At 52.0% G+C, this 20,213-nt stretch overlaps 2 protein-coding genes across 11 annotated transcripts in view; one reads left to right on the forward strand and one right to left on the reverse strand.

Annotated features, from left to right (window-relative positions):
* Positions 1 to 6,333, forward strand: part of NHSL3 (NHS like 3) — a 61,922-nt gene extending 55,589 nt beyond the window's left edge. For 8 of the 10 annotated variants that reach the window (XM_084963681.1, XM_084963679.1, XM_084963678.1 and 5 more), the window contains 4 exons: positions 316 to 439; positions 981 to 1,097; positions 1,181 to 3,724; positions 4,127 to 6,333. In XM_084963681.1, the coding sequence (XP_084819807.1) occupies positions 316 to 439; positions 981 to 1,097; positions 1,181 to 3,724; positions 4,127 to 4,149 (2,808 nt within the window). In that variant the 3' untranslated portion in view covers positions 4,150 to 6,333. The remainder of the gene's footprint in view (positions 1 to 315; positions 440 to 980; positions 1,098 to 1,180; positions 3,725 to 4,126) is intronic. The other 2 variants (XM_084963687.1, XM_084963686.1) reach the window with 1 other exon arrangement.
* Positions 6,334 to 6,617: 284 nt separating this feature from the next.
* Positions 6,618 to 20,213, reverse strand: part of YARS1 (tyrosyl-tRNA synthetase 1) — a 30,666-nt gene continuing 17,070 nt past the window's right edge. The window contains exons 6-13 of the mRNA XM_003356295.5: positions 18,308 to 18,400; positions 15,697 to 15,832; positions 15,123 to 15,208; positions 11,768 to 11,903; positions 10,946 to 11,043; positions 9,915 to 10,108; positions 8,720 to 8,861; positions 6,618 to 7,456 (exon numbers count right to left, since the gene is read on the reverse strand). Coding sequence (XP_003356343.3) covers positions 7,346 to 7,456; positions 8,720 to 8,861; positions 9,915 to 10,108; positions 10,946 to 11,043; positions 11,768 to 11,903; positions 15,123 to 15,208; positions 15,697 to 15,832; positions 18,308 to 18,400 — 996 coding nt within the window. The 3' untranslated portion in view covers positions 6,618 to 7,345. The remainder of the gene's footprint in view (positions 7,457 to 8,719; positions 8,862 to 9,914; positions 10,109 to 10,945; positions 11,044 to 11,767; positions 11,904 to 15,122; positions 15,209 to 15,696; positions 15,833 to 18,307; positions 18,401 to 20,213) is intronic.

Here is a 20,213-nt window from a genome sequence, read left to right on the forward strand (position 1 = left end):
CCTCCCAGTTCAGCCCTGACTCTTCCCTCCCTGCTTGACCTCTGGCAAGTGCATCTTTGGACCCTTCTGGATCTATTTCCTTTCTGTATCATAAAGGGCTAGATGAGATGCCCCCTGAGGGGCTGGTCCAGGGTTCCTCTGGCTGATGCCTGCTCAGTGCTAGGTGATGCTGCAGTGGTAGGGGGATGGGGTGGAGGGAGGCGAACCTGAGTCCGAATTTCCAAAGGGGGGGCCTGAGAAGGCCAGGGTAAGCTGCACTTAGCCTTGGGGCTGGTCGGGTCTGAGGCCAGGGCCTGATCCTTCTTCCCCCAACAGTCCTCCCGGACGGGGCCGGATGAAGACAGCATCTCCTTCTGCAGCCAGACCACGTCCTACACGGCCGAGAGCTCCACAGCAGAGGATGCTCTCTCCATCCGCTCTGAGATGATCCAGCGCAAAGGTGTCCGCTCACCAGCCAGGATTCTTGGGCTGGGGAGAGGGGTGGCAGGCATCATCTGGGTCCCAAGACCTGCATCTTCCCCTTTTCCTCTTCATCTAGCATTTCTCAAGGCTCTGTGATTCAGTGAATTCGGAAGATATAGTACCCTGTGTCCTTTTGGAGATTCATGAACATTAACCAAAAAGTAGGACTGTTAAGAGTTGGGGAACCTGGATCTGAGCCTAGCATTGCTGTTTACAGCTGTGTGATCTTGGGCCAACCTTTAACCTCTCTGTGCTTCGGTCTGATGTTCTTTAAAAATGAGGAGAAGAATACTAAGTGTTTAGCATACTATGGAAATGATCCTTATTGACCTAGTAGAGCCTTCAGAAGGCTTCCTGAAAAGAAGCTTCTAGCTTTATTTAACTTAGCTTTGCCCATGACACCTTGACTGGAAATCTTTTTTTGCAGAGCTCTTGCTAAGAGTCTTTAAAAGTAGTGCTTTGCAGACTGTGCCCCCAGACCTGCTCTAACAGTTTGTCTCCCCTGGACTGGCCCCCAGGCTCCACCTTCCGACCCCATGACTCATTTCCCAAATCATCTGGAAAGTCAGGACGGCGGCGGCGGGAGCGGCGGAGCACGGTGCTGGGACTGCCACAGCATGTGCAGAAGGAACTCGGTGAGCACCGATGAGGGAGGTGTTGGGTGGGGAGCCCTGGCCACCCCCTCCGCTGACTCCCTCGTCTTCCCTGTCCATTCCAGGCCTGCGGAATGAGCGTGAGGCACCGGGTACTCCTCGGCCTCCTGGCCCACGGGATGCTGTCCGAATCCCCACGGTGGATGGCCGCCCGGCAGGCCTGGCCTCAGGGCCAGGGGCCAGGGTGTCCCTGCAGGCGCTGGAGGCAGAGGCAGAAGCCGGTGCCAAGGCAGAGGCCATGCTGCAGCGCCACATCGACCGCATCTACCGGGATGACACCCTCGTTGGCCGGTCCACGGGCGCCCGGCCCCCGCCACTCACCCGGCCCATGTCCCTGGCAGTGCCGGGACTGACAGGAGGGGCAGGGCCTCCAGAGCCCCTGAGCCCCGCCATGTCCATCTCGCCCCAGGCCACCTACTTGTCAAAGCTGATCCCCCACGCAGTGCTGCCACCCACAGTGGACGTGGTGGCCCTGGGCCGCTGCAGCCTGCGCACACTGAGCCGCTGCAGCCTGCTCTCAGCCAGCCCGGCCTCCGTCCGCTCGTTTGGCCACTTCTCCTCGGCCTCCAGCCCGCGGCCCCGCAGCCGCCATCCTTCTTCCTCCAGCGACACCTGGAGCCACTCTCAATCCTCTGAGACCATCGTGTCTGACGGTTCCACCCTCTCCTCCAAGGGTGGCTCTGAGGGCCCACCAGAGGGCTCCGTGGCCAGCAGCAGCGTGGCGCCCCCTCCCCAGGGGGGCAGCGGGAGGGGCTCTCCCAGCGGGGGCAGCACTGCCGAGGCCTCAGACACTGTCAGCATTCGGAGCGGTGGGCAGTTGTCTGGCCGAAGCGTGTCCCTTCGGAAGCTGAAGCGGCCCCCGCCACCTCCCCGCCGGACCCACTCGCTCCATCAGCGTGGCTCAGTGGCACCTGATGGGCCCTTGGGGTTGCCTCCCAAGCCCGAGCGGAAGCAGCAGCCACAGCTGCCCCGGCCCCCCACCACTGGCGGGTCAGAAGGGATGGGGGCAGCACCCTGTCCATCCAGCTCAGCAGGCAGCTGGGCACCTGTCCTGTCTCCAGGTGGCTCCCGGCGTCCCCCACGCTCCCCGGAACGGACACTGTCACCCTCCAGTGGATACTCGAGCCAAAGTGGTACCCCCACCCTCCCTCCCAAGGGTCTAGCAGGGGCCTCTGCTTCCCCAGGCAAGGCCCAACCCCCTAAGCCAGAGCGCGTCACTTCTCTTCGATCTCCCGGGGCCTCTGTCTCCTCCTCCCTCACGTCTCTGTGTTCTTCCTCCTCTGATCCAGCCCCCTCGGACCGCTCTGGTCCACACATGTCGACCACCCTGGGTGACAGGTTTGTCATACCTCCTCACCCCAAGGTGCCTGCCCCCTTCTCCCCACCTCCTTCGAAGCCCAAGAGCCCTAAGCAAGCTGCCCCTGCTCCGGCTGCCCCTGCTGTGATCCCCGGGCCCATTTCCATCACTGCTACCAGTCCTGAGTCCCCACCCACTCCCCAGATATCCCTGACTCCACCGCAGGCATCTCTGGTTGCCTCCAAAGACCAGTCACCCCCACCATCCCCACCCCCATCTTATCACCCACCCCCCCCACCCACTAAGAAGCCAGAGGCTGTTGAGGAGGCCCTGTCTGCCCCAGAGACTGCTGAGGAGCCCCTCCAAGATCCCAACTGGCCCCCACCCCCACCTCCTGCACCAGAGGAGCAGGACCTTTCCATGGCCGACTTCCCTCCACCTGAGGAGGCCTTCTTCTCTGTGGCTGGCCCTGAGTCTGCAGGCCCTTCCCACCCCCTGGAGCCCTCCTCAGCCGCTGTCTCTATCCAGAACCAGCCCTGTGGTACCCCAGACCCTCCTCCAGCTCTGCCAGCCCCGCCTGCTGCTGGTTCTGTCACAGGGCTTCTGGCCAAGGTCCCTGGGAGGGAACCAGTGGGATGCAGCAGGGGTGGGGGGCTTCCCAGGGAGGATGCCGGTGCCCCCCTGGTCACACCCTCCCTCCTGCAGATGGTTCGGCTGCGCTCTGTGGGTGCTCCCACAGTGGCTCCAAACCCAGCATCAGCACCCTCAGCCCCCCAGAAGCCACTACGAAGGGCCCTATCAGGGCGGGCCAGCCCAACGCCGGCCCCCTCCTCAGGGCTCCACGCTGCTGTTCGACTCAAGGCCTCCAATCTGGCTGCCAGCGTGGGCCCTGTGAGTGCCCAACCCAATGGACCACCTGAGGCAGAGCAACGGTCCCCTGCCTCTACGGCCAGCTTCATCTTCTCCAAGGGCTCTAAGAAGCTGCAGCTGGAGCGGCCCCTGTCCCCTGAGACGCAGGCTGACCTCCAGCGGAACCTGGTAGCAGAGCTTCGGAGTATCTCAGAGCAACGGCCACCCCAGGCCACAAAGAAGCCACCAAAGGCTCCCCCGCCCGTGGCCCGCAAGCCTTCTGGGGGAGTCCCCCCACCCACCTCCCCCAGCTTCCCTCCGGCTGAGCCCCTCACTGCTCCTCCCACCAACGGGCTCCCTCACGCCCAGGCCGAAGACAGGACTAAGGAGGAGCTGGCGGAGAATGGAGGTGTCCCACAGCTGGTGGGCCCAGAAGAGCAGAAGCTGGGTGTGCCTGGCTCAGGTACTGTGAGCAGCGATGGGGTCAAGGGAAAATAAGGCTCAGGAGTCCTGCCATTAGCGCTTGCTCTTAAGATTTTTCTGGCCTCAAGTTGCCTGGGAAGGGTGGCCTGTCACCTCTGATGAGCTACAGTCAAGGAGCATGTTCCATGAGGCTTTAGTTGGAGCCACTGAGTGGGAGTCCCAACTTTGCCGTTTTATCCACCCATCCGAGCCTCACGTTCGTCACGGTGAAGTGGGAGGCGGTGAGACACTGTGGTGGCATAGGGAATGGATGTAGAATGCCTAGCCCGGTGCTGTTGGCGTGGTTAGTAAAGTGAGGGGGTGAGGATGTGCCCTGGGCTCTTAGTGGCCAGAACCAAACTAGGAGGCCCCTTGCTGAATGTCCCTTCTTTTCCGTCCACAGGCCCGCAGAAGGAGCTGGTCTGACCATCAGGCATCTCTCTGGCACCACTGGCCCATCCCAGGAACATAATCTCAGGGACCTGTGCGGCTCCAGGGATGAGAGGATACGGCAGACGCTTAACCTGATGGGGGGACGCCTGCAGCCTTAACCTCCACGGCCTTTGATATTTATGCAAGCCTGGTGTGGGTCCTGTCCTCCGCGTCATCCAGCTCTCATGCCTTTTCCTGAATGGATTCACTTCTGGCAGCTGCCGCTTCAGTCTTGGCCTTAGTCTCATCTTGAAGGAGGTAGGGGGTGGGAGTGAGTGGCTGCGCCCCCTGCTGGCCTCAAGGCCACAGAGTTGGTTACAGAACACCTCACCTATTTTGTTTTGTTTTTTCCCATTTTCTTTTTCATGTCCAAATCATGCACATGCTGTAGTCCAGAATCAAAGCACTTTTGAAAAGTAGCTGCATGTCCATCCTCCAGGGCCCATGAAGACACATTCCAAGGGCCTGTTTACGTGGCAGCAGCATCAGTCCCCAGCAGCCAGCCCATGGCTGGGACCAATCTGTCCCCCTCCTCTGATCTAGCTTGCTCCTTTTCTTCTTGGAGGTGGGCAAGTCGTATTCCCGCAGGCTTCTCCAGGCTTGAGGCGGGAGTGGGGCTGTGGAATTCCAAAGCACAAAAGGTGCAGCGGGGGCTAGCCTTCCTGTGCCTCAACTTAGCACCAACCGCCCTCCTGCCTTCTAGGGTCTGCCAGGTGCTCCACGCAGGGGACGGGAAGCAGGAAGCTGCCAGGGCCCAAGGGAGTGAGGGAGAGGGAACCAGAGGGGGGCCCACAGGTTCGTTCTGTCCTCAGAGAGCAGAGCAGAGTAGGGAGTTATCTCATGGGGCACTTGGCTCCACTTGATCAGGTAGGGGTGGGCCAGCACGACCCTTCAGATGGAGAAGCCCATGGGCTGTGGCAAAGCTCACCCCTCTCAGCTCGACAGGAAGTATTGAAGACACGGATGGAGGGGAGGGTCTGGCCGGGAGGAGCTTATCTGGCCAGCGGGCCCAGACCTGGCCGCATGGATTTCATCCCCTGACCCTCCTTTCCTCTGCTGCTCTGGCGTGTCCTTTCTGCAGCTGCTTTTCAGCACAGGTGGTTCCACTGTGGGGAGCTGATGCTAAGTGACAGGATGGGAAGCAAAGGTGCATTCTATTCCAGATCCTTCCTAGTCCGTGTGGGGGCACTCAGCACTCCTAGGGGCCGGCTGGGTAGGCCCCCCTTGATAGCAGCCCCTGCTATGCTCCTCCGGGAATTTTCACCTTTCCTTTTTCAACCTGCGCCACCTATCTGGGTTAGCTGGTTTCCACACTGGCCCCAGCGGCTCCATGGGGATGGTCCTAGTGCCTCCTTCCACCGCAGTGTGGCTGTCACCAGGGCCGCCCTCCCTTGGTCCTTGAGGACAACAGTGGCTTGGGCTTAAGACTGGCAGGGAACCTTGCTTTCAGTTGCTTTTCCTCTACCCAGAAGTGAGGCTGACCCCCTCCCAGGACAAAAGCTAGGAACAGGGGATGTGGGCTGAGAGCTCTCTCTCACCGTCTTCTCCCTGTAGCTATAACCCCTTTCCTACCTTGCCCTTTGGGTAACGGAGAGCTGCTGTTGGGCATGTCTTGCTCCTGACCAGTGAGGTGGGGAAAGAGGACGGTCAGGAAGCACTGCTATGCTCAGAGCTCCTGACTCAACCCCCTGGGGAACCAAGAACCAGGACCAGGCCAAAGCTTACAGGATGCCAGGCCCTGGCAGCAGCCTCAGAGCTGCTGGAGGTGGGAGGGTGCCCACCTTCTGGATCTCTGGGCCAGCCCTCCTTGTGGTACTTGAGCTCCTTATCTTCAGTTAGAATCCTCCGAGCTGGTTTCCCCACAAGGAGGGTGGGACGGAGTACAAAGGAGAAGGGCGGGTCTCGGGAAGAGGCAGCCCTTCTTTGGCCTCTGGGGCAGATGAGCTTGACCTAGTGCACATGGAGACCAAAAGCCTCTGATTTTTACTTTCCATAAAAATGTTAGAGAAGTATGTATATATACATACATATATATATATATTTCTTTAAATTTCTGAGTCTTTGATATGTCTATATAAGCAATTCATTCCCTCTCCCCTGAAGCTGGAGTGAGACACATGGAAGAACTCTGTGTGGGTTTCATTTGAAGGTGTTAAATAATTAAATGATTAAAACTTGGCTGTGGTTGCTGCTGCTTAATGGGGCAGGGTAGGGCAATGCTTTGGGCCCACATTTCGAAGGGAGAATGTTTTGGACCGGAAACCGAGCCTCTTCTGTTTAACACTGCCTTTCAGTGTTAAGGTGTCCTCTGTCCGGCCTCGTCCGCCCCTGCCTGCCCCCTTACAGGGTCAAAAGCCCAAGATCCAAGCAGCCCTCGGCTGGGCGATGGGCCCAGAAGCTGCTACACACTGTGTGCTTCCCTCCTGAGATGTTCCAGCTCACTGACCGGTCCCATCCACATATCCCTGTCCAGACGTTTTATTTGAATTCATGACAGTGATGCTTAGTGGTTCTGATTGATGGAGAAGTACCCCCACCCTCCCTAAGAAAACCCAGGCTGTGCCACCCACCCTAATTCTGATGTTAACAACACACAGCTGGTTTAGGGAGGGTCCCCACCCAGCAGGATCAAGGAAAATTCCAGGAGCAAAGCCTCAGGGCTGGCAGGCACTGGGGAAAGCTGCCAACCACTTGGTAGACCACTAGGTTCTCTGTTTTCCCTTCCCTTTCCTTTTCAAATCCCACAGTTTCCTGTTGGGGAGAGGCTGTAATTAGCCCAGTACAGGCACAGCTCCCAGCCAGAGGCACAGCTGCTGGGAGAACTCTAGGAAAACTGGCAACCGATATTTTTCCAATTAGAAGGACTGTGGCATAAACTTTTTGAGTTACATTATTATATTGAAACCAGATTTCTCAGGTCAGCTGCCAGGGGTAGAAGGCAGAGCTGGACTCCCGTGCTCCCCTGCCCTCATCACTACTTGGCAGGCCAGCCTCTCCCTGCAGGCACACAGGATGATCCTGGATTCTGGGGAGGCTGAGCTGCCCCTTACTGAGTCCTGCCCCTATCAGAGTCTCAAACTTTCTGCTTCAGTGTCCTGAGAGATGGGTAAATGGGTGATGGATGGATGGAGCAAATTAAGGAGACGGCAGATGACTCGGGATGACGGGAGAAAGGATGACACAGGGTTGGCTAGCTGATGTTCCCTCCTTTCAGCGATTTACAGGAGATGGACCCCAGCTTGGTCATGAAGTTAGTTTGCTTCCACTGTGCGATGCACTCCTCAGAAATTTTAAAGTCAGCCTGGACAAGAAAAACAAAAAGCGATTATGTAGTGATGGTGGTGGACCTGCAAGAAAACAAAGACTCTTATACTACTAGTACTATAAAGTAACTCAGCTGCTCTAAGAGAGCAGTTTGTGAAAAGCTTTCACTTTGAGGTGTCTTTTGCCTAAGCTAAATTCATTTTTTTAGGGATTTAGTTTAAGAAAATAATCATGAACAAGTACAAAGAACTAGGCCAGCCATCAGTGCACTCTAAGAGGGAAAAACTTAACCTCGACATCTAATAAAGTTTTGGTTAAATGATGATAATTATGATATACCACCACATACGTGATGAGGTTCCCCCCTCAATACTTAAAAAGATGGGGACATTTTTGAGGCATAAAGGTAAATTAAAAAAGCAGAATAAACCCATGGTAATACCTCAAACTGAAACTATATTATTACTGCTGGGCAGAGAAAAAGTGCAGAAGGAAATGATCACTAATGACATTTTCCAGGATCTCTGGGTGGCAGGACGATGGATATTTTCTTTTCTTTGTTTTCCCCTACATTTTAGACATTTATACAATGAAAACTCATTTTATAGCCAGAAAAAAATGAGTGAGTCAAAGAACCAGCTTGGAAAACTAGGAAAGAACAGAGGAGACAAAGCCGTGTGCCACTTGCGGGAGGATGGAGAGAGGCAGAAACCACTCTAAACGCCCTCCAGAAGCAGCGCTTCGTCTAGCCGAGGAGCTAAGGCATAAACTAGAAAAAGTCACCCACGTGGTGGTAATTCCACGAGGAGAGTGAATGTGTACGTTCACGGAGGTAGCCCAAGCACCCAGAACAGTGACTTGGGCTCGCCGTGTGCTGAAGGCATGAATGAATTCGGGGCAGGCCATGCACGTCAGCGCCCTTCAGGGCAAAGAAAGAATGGGAGCTCTAAGGTCAAGGTGGGCAGGAGGGACCCGGGAGGGCTCTGGTCCTGGCCCCGGCACTTCTGGTGACCCGTGTGGCTTGGCAGGTCTCCTGGCAGGTGAAATGAGGATCGTCTCCTGTCACAGACTGCAGAGCAGATGAGGAAATGTGTCAAGTCCCTCACACAGAGCCTCAGCCTGCCAGTCTGAGTACATGCAAGGGCCCACAGGCTCCTCAGGCACCTCATCTGAAAGGTCTGGAACAAAGAAGGAAGACGCAGGCTTAGACGCAGGAAGGCCCAGCTTCCTCTGGATTCCTGTGGATGCAGTCTGGGGACACAGGCAGCCCGGATAAGAGAGAAAGAGAGCAGCTCGTTACCTGCAGCTTCTCAAAGACTTTCTTCTTGGGCTTAAGCTCCTCATCTGGTTGGCCCTTCTCATAGCCCTTCACAAACACTCGCTCCCCAGGAGCTGAGCCTGCAGGAGGGTCCAGAGGCTCAACCTTGCGGCTTACCCCTTCCCTGGGAAGATACACAGGACAAGAGAACAGTGAGGCTGTGGATGGCGTCCCGCTGCCATCGAGGCCAAAGCACCAGGCCTTGACCAGGGCCCTAGTGGGATTCAGGGCACCCTCCACGCCAGAGCCAGGAGTTCCTCACTGCTGTACTGTCTCTACATCACCGGCACTGGGTTCACCTGAGCTAAACGGAAATCCTATGTCAGGAGAGAGTCCAAACTCTGGGCTTTCTGGGGAGGAAGTATGACACAAGAGCCAATAACTGGGTTCGGATCCTGGCTTTACCTCTTACTAGCAGTGAGACTTGAGCATACACACAGCTTTGAATCTTCAATCTGTTGCTTTGTTTTGTCTCTTTAGGGCTGTACCCATGGTACAGGGAGGGTCCCAGGCTAGGGGTAGAATCCAAGCCATAGGTGCTGGCCTTCGCCACAGCCATGGCAACACCAGATCCGAGCTGCACAGATGACCTGTGGCAATGATGGATTCTTAACCCACTGAGCAAGGCCAGAGATTGAACGCACATCCTCATGGATATTAATGGGGTTCTTAACCCACTGAGCCACAAGAGAACTCCAATTTCTTTTCTTTTTTTTTTTTTTTTGTCTCTTTGCCTTTTCTTGAGCCACTCCTGCGGCATGTGGAGGTTCCCAGGCTAGGGGTCGAATCAGAGCTGTAGCCGCTGGCCTACACCACAGCCACAGCAATGGGGGATCCAAGCCTCGTCTGCAACCTACACCATAGCTCATGGCAACGCAGGATCCTTAACCCACTGAGCAAGGCCAGGGATTGAACCTGCAACCTCATGGTTCCTAGTCGGATTCGTTAATCACTGTGCCACGACAGGAACTCCGGGAACTCCAATTTCTGTCTTAATAAAGTTAACTTTAGGTAAAGTGCTTCCGCATGTCCTTGTACAATAAATAATTCCTCCATGCATTATCTTCTGGGTAGTGTTCTCAGGCCCGCAGCTGGCACGCGGAAGGCATCATGTGGGCTGAGCCCCGGCTCTTCCCGGCCTCCCCAGGCCCTGGCCCCACCCCAAGTCCTCACTCACACAGAAGCACACAGAAGCATGCCTTGGGACTCGATTCCTCTCATCTTCTGGGGTTTCAGATTGCACAGCACCACCACCAGCCTGTCCTGCAGGTCCTCCTTGGGCACAAACTGCACCAGGCCGCTCACCACAGTCCGAGGCTCAGCTTCCCCCACGTCAACCTTCTCCACATACAGGCTGTCTGCATCCGGGTGCTGCGGCAAGACACCGGTCTCAGATGTATCACAACAGAAACAGATCGCGGGGCCTGGTGAACCCTCTGACTTCAGAAAGGACCATCCCCTCCCTACAGAGGCCCTGGAGGAACCCTCTAGGGCCAACTCTCCAGGTCCAGACAGCAGATGTGAGAAGGGGCCCTGAAGAGGGGCCCAGATTTGAGTAACAGGAGCCTAATTACTTGTGTCTGAGGTGGAAGGAACCCTCGACAGAGATTAAAATGGCTGAACTGCCGGGTGGCCCTGTGTGCGCCAGGGCAGGCCCAATCCCAGAGGATGGAGGACGGGGGAGGACAGCTGCTGGCTCCACTGTCAGAGAGCACCGGCAGCTCTCAGGGCAGTTTTGGTGGTTGGTCTACATGGTGAAAAGCAAATCAGTACAGAGAGGAAAAAACACCCAGACTACTGATCTCAGGCCCCTGGTTGCATAACCGCCTGTCTGTGGGAAAAGGGAAGTCCTTCTCCCTTCACCATGTTCTGGGGTGGGGAGAGGGAAGGACAACGTGGCTGATGCGAGACAAGGCCTGCGGCTAGTCCAGACAAGCTGGGACCAGGTGAGTCCATCAGACTGGATGTGATGGATAAACAAAGCTCCCTCTAACATCCGCTCCGTACTCGGAGTTCCTGGCTGTTTGGTTGCATAAGGTCCAGAGTCAGCAGAAGGAAAGCCTGATGCCTGGAGTGAGATGCCGGGGTTCTAACTTGCGCTAAGACCTCAGGGATGTTACTTCCCATCCCGGGCCAGGTTTCCTCCGGATGGAAGCAGACAAACCTGACCCCTGTCTGCCTCTCTAGGACGTGGTCAAAAACAAGTACCTTGTCCACACTAATGACTCTCCCCACGCGGATGTCCAGCCGGGACGGGATGACCTCCTCTGGTTCCGAATTCTTGGCAGGGCCTTTGGCGACTGGCTCTGGGGATGAGAAGAACCCAAGGCTCGAACTCTCCTCCTTCCCACAGCAGGCCAGCGGCTGATTCCACCAAATGAGGACACGAGCAGGACTTAGTGCAGAATCCCCACAATCTACCCACTGAATTAGACCTTTTTGAGAACAGCGGCCTCTGAGAAGTGACTGGCCAGATTTCATCTCTCTCTCCCTCAGGTATTGGGCTGGAGGGGAGGGAAGGGGCCCGTGTAGCTTTGCCACCATTCACAAATTCCACATACATGTCCTGAGCCTTTTCTGAGACGGCCACACAAACCTACCAATATTAACATCTTAGCATCATGGTTACGTGGATGGCCAACCAACAGCCAGTCGGGAGCATGCGGAAAATCTACAGAGGAGCTTCCCTAAGGGGCCCTGCCCAAGCAGCCTGTCACCCTCATGGTCTAAGCCAACCAGTCTCCTTAACCGAAGAGGTGGATTTTGCAAAAGGACCGGAGTACGAGTCTCCCACCAGCACTCGCAGCAGTGCTGGCATGGCAGGATGTAATCATGGCACAGAGCTGCCCAACTCCAAATCAAAATGACTGGAGTTCCATCTCAGGAGCCAACGGGGCATGACATTCCCGCACTTCGGATCCCCCGGCTTCTCAGGCCTGAACTGCAGATGGAGCCTTTTCTGAGGCCCACCGCCAGGCCTCTACCCCGCAATGTCATCCGCCCACCACCCCTCCCCTCGGCTGGCCTTACTCTGCTTGGAGGGATCTGGGTAGGCAGCGCTGGACAGTTTCTTTAGAGCAGGGGTATTAAACTTTTCCCGGATGGGATCCAGCAACTTGTTCAAGGCGACTTCAACAGAATTCTTTAGGTCTCCAGGGTGTACAACCTGCAAGTGCACAAGGCCAGGTGAGAGCGGGCGCTTGAACAGGGCACAAGACACGTGAATCTACTCAGAATAATGTGCGCGTGAGGATGCAGGGTGTTTTCACACCTCAGAACAACCCTGTGAAGATGCTGGAGCAGGGAGGGAGAAATGGATTCAGCACGGTTATCTCATCTGCCCAAGACCCAGGTCTTCTGACTCTCAATTCCACACTGACCTGAGGCATTTTAGAGGCTGAATGCTTTTATTAGTCAAGTTCTTCTAGTCCCTTCATTTATGCTCAGAGTAGCAGCATAAACCAGGTGTTATTTACAGGCAGGGAAACCCAGGGGCTAGAGACAGCCTGAGGGGAGCCAAGCACGCAAGAAGGAAGACTAGGGCTCTGGCGGGACACCACCCGGGGTGAGTCCCAGCTGGCTGGGTGACCCCGAACCAGGCACTCGCCCCTTCCAATTTTGCGATTCTTCATTTAAAAAAATGACAATAATACCTATATCTGCTCGAGTCGGAATGAGGATTAAATCACACAGCGTGGGTGAAAATGGTGAGGAGTGCTAGTCCGTGGCAGGAGCTCACCAATTCAAATTTTTTTCCCTTGTGTCCTGTCACTAGCACTCACACCCCCCAAATCTGGCCTGAAAGGACCTTCTAAGAGATTCTGAGGGGATGTCCCTTAGGTATGCATACACGTAATAAAACAATTACCTATGGTTTTGTTTCTGATGTTATTTCTACCCTTGGGAATGTTTAATTTTTAGCAATAGAAAAGCTTTCTTTTTTTTTTTTTTTGTTGTTGTTGTTGTTGCTATTTCTTGGGCCGCTCCCGCGGCATATGGAGGTTCCCAGGCTAGGGGTTGAATCGGAGCTGTAGCCACCGGCCTACGCCAGAGCCACAGCAACGCAGGATCCGAGCCGTGTCTGCAACCTACACCACAGCTCACGGCAACGCCGGATCGTTAACCCACTGAGCAAGGGCAGGGACCGAACCCGCAACCTCATGGTTCCTAGTCGGATTCGTTAACCACTGCGCCACGACGGGAACTCCTAGAAAAGCTTTCGACTTGCACTGTCCAGTAAGGTAGCCACGAGCCTCAGGCAGATATTTAAATGTAAGTTAAAATTCAGCTTCTCAGTTGTACTGGTCACACTGTGTGAGGTTCGACAGCTGCACGTGGCCAGTGGCAACTGTGTTACTAGTGTATAGACAGAAGCGCTGCTGGTTAACACTGCCCTGGCTCTTCCTTCAGAAGCATTTCTGGAGTTCCTCTTGTGGCACAGCGGAAATGAATCCAACTAGTAAACCGTGAAGTTGTGGGTTCGATCCCTGGCCTCGCTCAGTGGGTTAAGGATCCAGTGTTGCCGTGAGCTGTGGTGTAAGCTGGCAGCTATAGCTGATTTGAGCCTTAGCCTGGGAACCCCCACGTGCCCTGGGTGTGGCCCTAAAAAGCAAAAAAAAAAAAAAAAAAAAGGAAGAAGCAGCATTTCTTCTACTCCTTCTCATCATTCCCACAAAGGACTGCTCACAGGGCTGAGGAATGGGGAGCGTGGGTTCTGTGGCCCACCTCAGACTACAGACAGAAGGGTTTCAGAGCAACGGCTGCCAAAGAGCCAAAAGATGGGCTTTAAGGGCCCTCAGACCTCACTGAGTCTTTTCCTCCACTTGGTGCTCACACCCGCACTGCCTCCGGGGGTCCTCTGGCCTCGGCCTGAACCCTCAGTGATGGGGACTGCAAGGTCAGGGGGGCAGCCCTGGTCATCACCACACAACTAAACAAGCCTCCCTGTGGTCCCCACCCGATGCGGCTGGCTGAACACACCAGTCGAACAACTTGCTTCCCAGCTGAACGTGCTCAGTTCCTTCAACTGTGACTTTGCGACATGGTTTGCAGTCTGTTTCCTCTCATGGCCTCCTTCCTCTCCCCACCAGCACACCCCAGGCTGTCAAATAACCCTCACAGAACTGAAGTTCAGGGCTGAAGGCACAACCCCAGAGCACCCAAAACAATGGAGAACTGACTGGACGATCAATTCCCTGGTTTCGACTCGACATTTCTGGTGACCCAGGCCAAGACCTCACGAACACTCTGACAGCCCCACGGCAATGCCTGTTCAGCCCAAATTCACAGTCAGTCCAGACCTCCCCCTTCACTCCCCATATACAGTTACCACTCCCTTCCTTCATGCTCTGGCCCTGCCTGCCCCCTGCAGGTGAGTCTAAAGGCCCACCCCCCGTGGCAGACCCTAGTCAGGCCGACCCACTCATGCTTCCTACACAACACACTGCGTCATTTCACTGTGTCTGTGCACAACTCCCCTCATAAGTTTTCTCCTTTTTCTTTCTTTCTTTCTTTTTGTTTTGTTTTGTTTAGGGCCACACCCATGGCATATGCAAGTTCCCAGGCTAGGGGTCCAACTGGAGCGGCAGTTGCCGGCCTATGCCACAGCCACAGCAATGCTGGATCTGAGCCACGTCTGCAACCTACACCACAGCTCATGGCAATGCCAGATCCTGAACCTGCTGAGCAAGGCCAGGGATCGAACCCGTGTCCTCATGGATGCTAGCTGGGTTCCGTAACGCTGAGCCACAACGGGACCGCCCTCCCCTCAAAGATTTCCTCATGAACTCCTACTCCTCAAGTGTAACGGTGTCTGCATGTTGTCCCCTCCCCACAGCTTTCCCAGACAGCTGATCTCTTCCTCCTGTTCTACTTGCACACCAGGTACACATCTTCACTGCAGAGTAACCAGTAAATGGTATTTATGCACACGTCTGCCTCTTCTCCTGGACCACAAGTTTCACGAGGATTTAATCCTCTGTGTAACATCAGCCCCTGGCATGGTGCCCAATGCATGGGCATCTAGTAAGTCTTTTGTTAAACTGCTGAAATGTACATCCTCTATTCTGTCCTTGCACAGTAGTGTCCCTTTTCTGAACCTTGATTTTTGCACCTGTCCCCACAATGCTTCAACCTGTTGGGTTTGGACCTTCATTCCAGGTTAGGCCCTTTGGAGAGTGATGAGGACACCAATATATTAGCCGTGTGCCATTTGCTAATCTGACCCGTGAGCCACTTGAATCCTCATCTAAGCCATGAGCACAATCTACAGCCCTGAGAGCATCACGGCAGAGCCCTGTGATGCACAGTGGAAACCTTGGCGAGGCCAAGATGGAGAGGCTTATCAGCATGAGTCCAGCAGAAATTACGCCCCCTCTGGTATTACCTCATCAGCAAAGTCCTTTTCCAGGTCCGAGTAAGCTGTGTAGGTTTTGTTTCCACCCCATTTTTCATCTCGAAGGATCACAAACTCTGTAAGAAAAAAGATGCATGCCAACGAACCCACTGATAACGGCAGAGTCAGCATTCCTGGCCGGAATGTATGGGGATTTGCAATTTCTGCCATATATTCTGAAATTCATCATATGGTATTTTATTGTTTTGAAACTGGACGAGTGGTAAGGTGGCAGACCCAGCTAGCATCCAAGCTCAGGGCAGAGGAGGGCGTCTTACCTCTCTCTTGTATTCTTTTAGTCCGACATGCCTGCCCCCTTCATTTCTACCACTGCTGCTCACCCTGCCATCCCTCTGCCCCTCTTAGACCCTAACCTGGTAACAAACACACAGACAACTCAATGATATACCCACTTCAATTGCACATTAATACATGAGAAAGCAGAGCAGAGCATCAGGAAAGCTAGCCCCTGGAGGAAGATTCTGTGACAAGCTTCAAGTATGATCCCAGCACTGGTTTTGCTATTTCAGTCTGGCCTCCGAGAAGAAAACAGGGAGTGTCTTACCAGACTTGAGGGGAAAGAGGACATGCTTGATGAAGGACAGGACGCCATTGTTGTCCACGTTCCCTGGCTCACAGAAGGCCTTCTTCAGTTTTTTCTTCACATCCTCTTTCCGATCAAGGAGATCAATCTTGGACTCCTAGAAGCCAGGAAGGGGAAGAGGACCTCTTGTGGTTGAAAATGACAATATGCTTAACTAATCTGCTTTTCTTTCTTTCCTTTTTTTTTTTTTTTTTTTTTTTGGTCTTTTTGCCTTTTCTAGGGGCTGCTTCCCACAGCATATGGAGGTTCCCAGGCTAGGGGTCCAATCGGAGCTGTAGCCGCTGGCCTAGGCCAGAGCCACAGCAACGCAGGATCCGAGCCACGTCTGCAACCTACACCACAGCTCACGGCAACGCTGGATCCTTAACCCACTGAGCAAGGGACCGAACCTGCAACCTCATGGTTCCTAATCGGATGCGTTAACCACTGAGCCACGACGAGAACTCCCTTTCTTTTGGTCTTTTTAGGGCTGCACCCGTGGTAAAAGGAATTTCCCAGGCCAGGGGGCCGAACCAGAGCTGTAGATGCTGCCCTCCGCCACAACCACAGCAACAGCAGATTCCGAACTGAGTCTGTGACCTACACTACAGCTCATGGCAACGCCGGATCCTCATGGATACTGGTCAGATTTGTTATCACTGAGCCACAATGGAAACTCCTGCTTAACTAATCCATATTTTACTTGTTTTGGACAAAGATTTAAACATTAAAGGACTTTAACAAAAGCAAAATTAATTAGAGTGGAGGATCATTCACAATACGAAATAAGAGTATTTTAATTTTTCTCTCTTCTTCTTAGGGCTTGTTTGCAGCATATCGGATCATTTATACATATGTAGCTGGAGAATAAAAGGCCTGTGTTTTTTCACCTAAGACTATATTATAAGTATTTCTCAGTGGCTAGCTGGTCTTCACTTGCAATTTTTATGCTATATTATATTCCCAAGTATTAGTGACTACATAATTTTTCAGCAATTCTACACTGTTAGGTTATGTTCTAGTTTTTACAATTACATACACTGCTACAATGAACACCTCGCAGAAGTCCTTTTACCTTCTCTAGTATTATTTCCTTAAACCACCCAAAGCCACTGGGCCCTAAACTGTTTTGTGATAGGCGTATACCAAGTGACATTGGCACCGGCAATGTTTGGATACATGCTTCACAGCAGTCACCAACACCAGGTGTTGGGTATTATTTGTAGCCATTTGTCCTTTTCAGGGTAATAGGCTGTGTTCCTTGTTTTGGAGTGAATGAACTCATGCTCACTTGTGTTCAGTGGTCACCAAGCTCTGGTCAACATATGACTGTATGTGAATCACCTGGGGTGCTTTAAAAAAACATAAATTATGGGCTTCCACCCAAATCTAATAAGTAAAAATGTCTTGGGGTTGGGCCAGCCATGTGCATTTTTTTTTTTTTTTTTTGTCTTTTCTAGGGCCGCTCCTGCGACATATGGAGGTTCCCAGGCTAGGGGTCTAATCGGAGCTGTAGCAGCTGGCCTACGACAGAGCCACAGCAACGCAGGATCCGAGCCGAGTCTGCGACCCCCACACCACAGCTCATGGCAACGAGGGATCCTTAATCCACTGAGCAAGGCCAGGGATCGAACCCGTAACCTCATGGTTCCTAGTCGGATTCGTTAACCACTGCACCACGACGGGAACTCCAGGCATTTGTATTTTAAGAAGCTCTCCATGTGGTTCTGACATAGTCACCTTTAGGAACTGCTGCTGGCGCTGATTTCCAGGATTAAGATAGTAAATGTTATCAAGTAAGATGAGCAATATACTTTGTCAGAGAAACAACTGACACATGGAGCATCGTAATGAGAGAAAAACGAATGAGTCTATTCCTTTAAAAATAACAACAACAGTTTATATTCACCAATTCCTGATCGAAGTCAGGAATTAAAGAATTAGGTGAGTGTCCAAACATGATTGCAATCAGAATCAATTAGTAGGATTTGAAAAAAAAAATAAAGATTTCCTGAGTTGTTCCCCCAAACCACTTTATCAGAATCTTTAAGGACAGGGCCTCAATCAACTCTCTCTCTCTCTCTCAAAGGTTCCCTAGGTGATTCTAAAGATCAGTCATGTTTGGGAACCCAGAATGCAACCTTCCTTTGGGTTCCATGAACTCCTCTATCCTGTGCCCTTAGGGATCAGTATTTTCCCCAAGCAATACTTTTAAATGTTAAAAGACATCATATTTATCAAAATCATTTTATCAGACCTCACCCTAAGGATCAACATGCTAATTGGTGAAATGCAACCACAACCTTCTCATTAAATAAAGTTGAATTTTATCCCAGTTCTATGGCTGAAGAAATTACTTTTGCAGGTGCTTTTTATCTAAAGCAGTAAAAAGCTTAAAATTATGACTGGATCTCATTAGGACTGCTTCCTGGGTCCTTCAATACTTAAGAACCACTGGAATTAATTGGATAACTTAAGATTTCTTGTAACTCAAATATCTGAGAATTCTAGTTAGAACACGTTACTGTCCTTTCTAGCCCTCAATTTCTTTATCTCTTGCTGAAGACTTCTCAAGTTCGAGTTGACAACCTACCTCTTCTGAAGAGCTCATTTTGCTGCCAGTTAATCCGGGAACCATAGGATTCATCAGATGGACCCGTTTTGAGTAGCCAAGCGCAGGTAGGTACTGAGGGGTTAGAAAGAAACACAGAAAAGCAGGTATTAGTATAAATTCCCCCTTAGTACCCTGATCTCATCTAACCTGGCCAGCCACTTAACAGTTTGATATGCTCCTTCCAAGACTTTTTCTACTGAATATTACAACTTTTCTTTCTTTTTTTTTTGGAGGAGGGGGTGCATCTGCTGCACAGGGAGGTTCCCAGGCTAGGGACTGAATCTGAGCTATAGCCACTGGCCTAGGCCACAGCCACGGCAACACCAGATCCAAGTTGCATCTGTGACCTATACCACAGCTCATGGCAACGCCAGATCCTTAACCCACTGAGTGAGGCCAGGGGTGGAAACTGCGTCCTCAAAGATACTAGTCAGATTCGTTTCCGCTGAGCCACGACAGGAACTCTTTTTTTTTTTTTTTTTTTGTCTTTTTTGCCTTTTCTAGGGCTGCTCCAGTGGCATATGGAGGTTCCCAGGCTAGGGGTCCAATCGGAGCTGTAGCCACCGGCCTATGCCAGAGCCACAGCAACACGGGATCTGAGCTGTGTCTGCAACCTACACCACAGCTCACGGCAACGCTGGATCCTTAATTCACTGAGTGAAGCCAGGGACCGAACCCACAACCTCATGGTTCCTAGTCGGATTCGCTAACCACTGAGCCACGACGGGAACTCCTAAGCAGAGATTTTAGAGGCTGCACAGTACTGGAGAGACAGATGTTGAAGTTTAGTCCAATCAAAGCAGAGAGGGCTTTGTGAACACCTGGAAATTTCAGTTTGAGACCCTCAAACGGCCACATCCTAAGATAAGATCCACATCACAGGAGGAAAAGCAAACTGAAACAGACCAGTTCTAACAAAGCCTCAAACGGACCCTTAACAGGATCGAGGGAATAAATCAGTAATTTAACAGGCTACAGAAAACACAACACTCTATAAACATAATCCAGAGCCTCTACACCATATCTATGGTGTCTTTGACATAATAAAAAGTACTAGAAATGGGAAGCAGAAAAAAGCGACTCACGGTCAAGAGGGAACAGTCAATAAAGGCAGATGTGGACAATTCAGATATTGGAATAAGCAGATCAGGATGTTCAAAATAACTATGATTGATGTATTAAAGGAAACGAAAAGATTGACAAAATGGATAAAAGATGGAGAACTATAAAAGAGAATTGCAACCTATAAAAAAGGAATCAAACGGAATTTCCAAAATAGCACAGATCAATACTTGATGGATTTAACAGGAGATAGGAATGATGAACATGAAGAAATGTCGGTAGATAATATCCAAACTAAAGCAAAGAGGGAACAAAGAAGGGAAAACAACAGAATAGGCTATGAGACATGTGGGACATGGTCCAGAGGTCAAATCTATGTAAAATTAGAGGAGAGAGAGAGACTAGGACAGAAACAATATTTAAAGGAAATAGTAGGGGATGATTTTCTAATTGTGATGAAAATATTGACCCTCAGAATCATGAAACTCAGCAAAATCTAAATAGGATAAATACAAAGAAAACTACAGCTAAAAACATCACAGTCAAATTGCTGAAAATCAAGAGGCAGAGGAAAACCTTAAAAGCAATAAGAGAAAAGATTTATTATCTGCAAAGGAGAAACAATGATATTTATGGGTGACTTTTCAATGGACACTATTTTTTTAATTCTTTTTAAAAATAAGTATAGTTGATTTATGCTGTTGTGCCAATTTCTGCTGTACAGCAAAGTGACACAGTCATACATACATATACATTTCAACAGAAACTATCTTAAAAGCCAGAGGCAACAAGATAACTCCTTAAAGTGCTAAAAGAAAAAGAA

This window comes from Sus scrofa, chromosome 6 (genome assembly GCF_054392235.1).
Source record: "Sus scrofa isolate SSC_HxYL_T2T_F1_AM1 chromosome 6, Sscrofa_HxYL_maternal_Yorkshire_Landrace_v2.0, whole genome shotgun sequence".
NCBI lineage: Eukaryota > Metazoa > Chordata > Mammalia > Artiodactyla > Suidae > Sus > Sus scrofa.